A 7,163-nucleotide genomic window follows, 5' to 3' on the forward strand; every position below is an offset into this window, starting at 1 on the left:
ATATGATTAGTTCATATTCCGTTTACATGTAATCAGATGAAAAGGTTTTGACTCGTGTTTTTCACTATGTTTAAAAGTATATATAGGTGTGAATACCGACACATTTCGATTTCAAAAAACATCGACTCTGGACAACTCTCTACATTTATGTAGATAATTATGTCTGCGTATATGTGTAATATTTATTAATACAGTACCGTCTAGAACCGCCTTTATATGATATATACTTGATTTTAAATTGCAGATGACAGGAATTCCTCTAGAAGTAATAGCTAGACTTCAAGTTAATCTTCTTCTGCAACCTTCAGAGATTGTGGCGTAAGTATAGAAATGATTCACAAAAATCGATAATAAAAAACTCAATAATTTATAAGAAACCTAGTAACATATCTGATCTTATCCATACGGGAAGAACAGTTTAATTGGAATATCTAAATTTAGCTAGAGATGATTCACAAAAAAACGATAAAATATTCATTAAATCACAAAGACATAACATTGAGGAAAATATCCAGGCTTTGTCCGATCATAATGATCGGATTGTCCTTAAAAAGTAATAAATGGCTATTAATGATTTTGACGACAAAAAATCCGATAACATTTAATCGGAAATAAATTCATCAGAATGTGTGTGTGTGTGTGTGTCCGATGACATCCGTTCAATACCTTTTGAACGGACTATTCGACTACATTATGTCTGATCAAGTACCTGCATATATTTTTGATCGAATAACGTTAACTAATCAAATTATACAATTGAATAAACAAGCGTTTTGATCATTTAACATGAAAATTTTTTCTACAAAAAAAAGTTTACTTATAAAAATGTGGATTAATTTTCCTCTAACTGTCATAGCGTCAAGCACTGTTTTCATATCCTGAGAAATTTCATGGTCACTTCTTTTCGATACTGCAATGATATTGCAGTTTATGCAGCCAAGAATAAGAACGAATGCGTAATATCAAACAGAGACAACATGAAAGTAATGCCATCAGCTTAGAAAGCCTATGGAAACAATTCTATTGTTTATCTAATAATAACTAATCAATTATTTTGTGATTGACCAGCGCCTTCCAATTGATTGGACATCAAACCTGATCAAATAAAATATTTTCTTTTTATCCATCTAATGTCCGATCAAGTTGTAGGCTTATCCGATGAAATTTTAACGGATAGGCATATGACGATTTATATTCCGTTCAAATGTAATTAGAAATTACATTTTATCGAATAAAGGTACGTGTCACTTGATCGGATAATCCTGAATCCGATCGAAATTGATCGGAGAAAGCACTAGGACGATTATTTCCGATCAAAAGCACTGGACATTTTTCTCAGTGCACGTATCTAATTTTATCCACACGAAGAATGGTTTTGCTAGACGTAGTATCTAAGCTAGATACAGAGTTAAAAGTAAATTTAATGTGGATGCTAGAATGTCAAAATATATTTGTAGTTTTGCTCATCGTGATTGAATTCCTTACATAATTATTTTGACAGTCCGAAAACAAAATTATTTTCAGATTTGTATATATATCTAAATTTTTAGATACTTGAGCAAAATCATTCTTGCTATGCAATTAAATGAAAAGAAAAACTGATTTGTTTAGAATCTTCAACAATGTACCTAAGATCTACATGCCGATGATTTGGTTCGAGCTGAAAGTACAAATTCCCGAGGAGATGGCTTCTAATTTAAAAATATTACTAGCACTTCCAACTGTGATGCTAAGTATCGGCATAGCTATGATAGCCGTCGGATTAGGTTTAATTGGTACTATACTGTTCCTACATTTCAAGAAGAAAAGACGTGCGCCCACAACGGTATACTAGAATATACGATTCTTAAAACTCTTTAATTATTTCTGCGGTTGGAAGGAGAATATTTTGAAGAGCATTTTTACCACAACTTACATGTGCGATGTTTTATAGGATACCACGGAAAAGGCGGTAGACGAATCGTCTGACAAGAAAGCGGAAATGATGTATATGGATAAAACAAGTAGCAATAATGAAGACCCTAACGTCAGAGGCGATCGTCGTTTGTACGCGAAACTGTACTGAACGTTTCTGCAAGGAGAATTTGAAATTCTCTGAAGCAATGTATGAAAATGTGCAATTGTGAAGAAGCAACATGACACATAAAAAGGCTGCTGTAGGACATTTACAAAGTAAATTTTTGTTATGTGTCTCAGCTCCACTATAACGGTTGGCGCACTGTCCTAAAATATATAAGAAACATATACATGAACAGAATGTTTTATAAGTGCACATAAAAGCATAGTCGTAGGCAAATTCACATCAAATTTTGTTTTATAGGCACACACATATTAATGTATAATTAGCATTATAAATAATAATGCATGAAACGCAAAAAAAAACATCAAGAAACTCACGTAATTATAATAATCGCGAATGTACATACGAATTAGCATATTGCATGCACAGATAATTTTTTAAATGTAAATGTGGTAGTATACGTAATAGAATTTAAGGAATTTCAATCGATTTTCCTAGTTCAGTAATAATAAATTTCTATAATAAACGTACAAATAATATATGAATCTTGTTAATCGTATATATTTGTTGAATTGAAATGTAAATTCTTTTAGACACATGTGTCTTGTATAGCCGATAGATGAAGCATCAAATATTAAACCAAATTTAAAAAGTACGTAGAATAACTCTTTGAGAGAGATTACACACCGTGTAAATCGTATATTCCTTTGCAAGAAATACTGACATGTTTCTCTTGCTCTTTCTCGCTCTGCGGATAAAAGACTCATCATGATCGTTACATTCCTTATATTTATTACTATTCTACGGCTAGAGTGATATTAAATATTGTTTTTTATAAAATCTCAGTTTGGTACGTTATGACTGACGAAATCGCGTGCGCTAATTGTGTAGCAAAGTTTTGTATAGCAAAGTTATTTTTTTGCCTTGGCTCAATAAACTATTTCTACACATAAGTACAATTAAAAAACGGTCAAAATTGAGAAATTATAAATCAAATTGCAAAGTTCATTTTAATTCAGCTATTCTGCTAATTTATTACAATGTTGAAACTGAAATTACCTTGATCACAAACTGAAGATAATTACAAATTACTTTATTAGTTACGCCAAAATACAATTAATGCCGTGATTAAATGCAAACGAACAAAAAGGTGAAAGAAAAGTTTTATAATGACAAAGTATGATTAGTAATGATACTACGAATTTATCTTTTGTTTGAGCGTTAGATAATGTGAAACGTATCTCTATTAAATTTAAATTTTTAGATATTAATAAGCGCATGATGTACACAATCTACACAACGAACTACGTCAATATTTAAGTATATAGATGTACAAAATATATATGTAATGTATAATACATTATTGAATGTAATACGCTATTCTTGTACCACAGAATATCGATGATGTGCCTTGATATTAATTATTATTATTCGAGTTCACATTCTATCTAGATAGAGATTTAGATGTTGTGAAATTTCGAGGTAATGTTATGGCTTTCTCATGTGAAGCGTAAATGTGATGAAATTAACATGAAATTGTTTCATTTCTAGAATTAGTTAAATCTATCAAATATGTATTGTTAGCGATTTTTTTTCACTCATTATCATTACGCAACTTAGATTCAAAATTATGTTATCTTTATTATTCCTACAATGCCTCGCGCGATGAGTTATATGACGAAATTTGTGATATATGTTATTTATACAAAAAAAATAGTCGTTTACAAATGCCAATAATGTTTAGAATAAGCATTATGTATTCAACCTGAGAGTTGCGACAAATGTTATCAATCCTAATGACTTTAGATAAATGCAATCAACAGAATATAAAATATTGTGTGTTTCATGTCTAAATACATTCACTGCGTGCCACTTGTGGGCAATTTTATACTCTACATTTCAATAAAAAAATCTATATTATTTTCATAATATTAAACTATTTCCTACAATTCGTAACATTACACAATAAAAGCAGATGTTCACACAATCAGTATTTTTTAATAAGTAGCATCAACATCAATATTCTTAACTCTTAAAGATCCTCTACATAGAAGTCGTAGATCGTGGAGTTTTAAGTCGTGGAAAATCAACTAATCATAATCAAATATAAGGAGAATACTCGATTAGAATTAGTCAGTTTCCTACAACTTAAGACTACACGATCGTCTAACATCCACGATCCTTCAAACTCCTTTTCGGCATATTCGACTTTTTTCTAACGTTTTTTTAGATTTATTTTGTATTGCTTATAATTTTTTCGTTAATAAAGATACGTTTACTTGATTCATACGTTACCGTTATGTTCCTTAATGTTTTAATTGAAAAAAAAATTGTTTGCAATATATTCACTTTTTTATGAAAGTTACAGGCAGTTAAACTGGGTTATGCCGTACTCAAGGATGTTGTTTTCATTCAGTTTGATGTTTAAGAGTTAAACTCTTTTATATCTCTCCTCTACAATTTCGTAATTACCGCGCCGCGTTATAAACAGCGACCGTGGCTCGATCTCGTAAATGTTTTATCATTCTATATTGCAACCACGTCGGTCACAATCATCAATTGTTAACGTCATTTACTACATTATAGATATATGATAGCGTATTTCTGTTAAACACTTTGGACATTTTTAATTATGGAAAAAAAAAATAAATGTATTATCAACAATTGCGTTGTAATAAATAAGAATATCTAAACAACAAAAGCGTACAAAAGTTTAAAAAATACGATATTTATTTATCATTCTTTACTTGCACGCCATTACGTTACGCGAGGCCTAACGTCATTAAACGATTAAATTCTTTCAACAATGAATTGCATAAACCCGATCGAACTATGGACGGACCTACTACTTCGTGTGCAAGTAAGATTACGTTAATTATCATCGTTTATTATTATAAATTAAAGAATTTGCGAAAGAAAAATTTAAACGTGTCGAGCAGCAAGCCTGCTGCAAGTGAAACGCCGAGTAACGTTGATAAGGAATTTATGGGCTATTATCTGTGTCTGCTGTTGATCATTGCGAATATCATAACTATCAATATATTATCATATTTGTCTCGTACAAGAGGTTACATCCAAAAGAGAAGCTGATTGTATATATTCATTCGCAGTGACATCGGCAAAATGGTGTCAACGTTTGTTTGCGAAATATAAACGTAAAATAATTTTATTAACTGACATAACCTCCAATATCCCCTCTATTTATATTATTGTTTTGATTGTGTTTTCGAGTAATATCGATAATTCGAGTATATACTTAAATCTTATACATAAAAATTTATAAACTAAGATTGTGTTCAGGACTGAATTTTAAATAATCAACGAATATCACAATGCATTTACATCTCTGTATAAATCTTAAAAAATTATCAGTGATCTATGAATTAATTAGCAGCGCAATTGTATTGTACAATATCTTAAAGTAAACGTAAGATTTTCATTCACCGACATTTGTCATTTAATAAAATCCGCATATTTCCATTTATATTCTTTTTAATACAAAAACATATTGTGATATAAAATTATATTTTTTAACTCCTCCAATACCGTTGAATAAATCTTGTTAGCAAAATTCAATAATCAAGTTCTTTATATTACATGATCTATAATTTCTCGATAAGTAAATTATATAAAATCACTTAAGGCTATCGGTTTAATAAGAGAGAGAGAGAGAGAGAGAGAGAGAGAGAGAGAGAGAGAGAGAGAGAGAAATGGCGAGAGAGGCGTGGGAGTTTTATCCTTCACAGAAGACCAATTATCGATTTACCTCCCTCGCCTTTGTCCCCTTTTTAAAATAACTCGTTCACATTGTAAGTGATATAGCGATTATTTGTAAAGATCGAGGCCGAGTTCTAGTAATTAATTTACGCTTTTTCTAGATGGACAGGTGAAAGATTATCAGACTAACGATTGCGTTCTTAAACTGAGATATTCGCTAAATAAATACGGATACGTAAGACTTGCGTTGGCTGTATTCAGCAGAGAAAGCTGATCAGTGTGTGCTCGGTGATTTCTTTAATACAATTGGTTTCTACACTCCAGATCCAGCGGAAAAACTAAAGGCAAGAGCGAATTGTCGTATTAAAAAAAAAAAAAAAAAATCACTAAACGCTCACACTGATTAGTTTTCTCTGCTGAGAGCAGTCATTATCAACGTCCCTACTTGCTTTCCACGCGTGAAAACGTGTGACGGGAGACAATAGAGAAACATCTTTCGTCAATATTCAATTCTCGATGCGTGACAAAATGCGCACACGTGCGTGAAACAAAGCGAAGTACAGGAGAGACGATGATGGTGGAAACACATAAATGCGACGCGGCATTGCGGAGATTGTAATACTTGCGACATGCAGATTATTCTCTTCTTTTCTTTTCTCTTCTCTTCTTTTTTTCCTCTTTTTTTTTTTCCTTCTCATGATGGTAAACTAAGCCGCTTACCATCGCGCGAATCGCACGTGCGCGTAACGCGGGCGAACTGAAATCACGTATTTAAAGCGATGCATACGCAATTGTTGACTTTGAATGTTGAATACGCAAACAAGCCGCTAAACAAACACAGTCGCAGTCGACGAGTTACGACGGAGCGAGGCGTGCAAAGCGAGGGATTTTAGAAGCTGAACAAGATATCCGCACGAATTCCGGCAGATCGATGGCAAATAATCGACGGCAAATTATCGAAGAGCGTAAAGCATTTCCGAATGTTATTTCACAAGATGAGATCGTTTACGGTTTGCATACGCGCGTGATGAAGCAATGAAAATAACATCACGTTCGAAGAATTGAAATGATATCTTACGATTATCGCTTCGCATTATCAGCATCACGGTAGAACGTATCATTTGCACAATTGAAGACGTAATGCTACGTTATAACGCTCGTTCCATTAATTAATTAGTTAATTAAGAATGAAAACGTTCCCCGCCACGAAGAGGGATCGGAATTAAAACTCGCAAGAAATGCTCCATCTATCGTAAGATTTCCACATTTCGAACGATTCGCTTGATCGTATCTATCATTAATGAAGTCATGAAACACGGAATGGCTCGAGAATGTGACTAGACTATCGAGAGACTCGGCGTCTCTGAATTCTGCCGTGTCTTTTGTTTTTCCGCACCGGCGAGTGAAATCTGCGATGGGATTAGCA

General features: G+C 32.6%; 1 protein-coding gene across 2 annotated transcripts in view; it reads left to right on the top strand.

The window, feature by feature from the left end:
- Nucleotides 1–2,393, top strand: part of LOC108756939 (protein croquemort-like) — an 18,969-nt gene extending 16,576 nt beyond the window's left edge. Inside the window, exons 8-10 of one of the 2 annotated variants that reach the window (XM_018501143.1) lie at nt 245–318; nt 1,612–1,825; nt 1,934–2,065. In XM_018501143.1, coding sequence (XP_018356645.1) covers nt 245–318; nt 1,612–1,825; nt 1,934–2,065 — 420 coding nt within the window. Of the gene's footprint in view, nt 1–244; nt 319–1,611; nt 1,826–1,933 lie in introns of both variants that reach the window. The other variant, XM_018501144.1, reaches the window with a different exon arrangement.
- Nucleotides 2,394–7,163: the final 4,770 nt, after the last annotated feature.

Source organism: Trachymyrmex septentrionalis, unplaced genomic scaffold, assembly GCF_001594115.1.
Source record: "Trachymyrmex septentrionalis isolate Tsep2-gDNA-1 unplaced genomic scaffold, Tsep1.0 scaffold13, whole genome shotgun sequence".
In the NCBI taxonomy this organism is placed as follows: Eukaryota; Metazoa; Arthropoda; class Insecta; order Hymenoptera; family Formicidae; genus Trachymyrmex; species Trachymyrmex septentrionalis.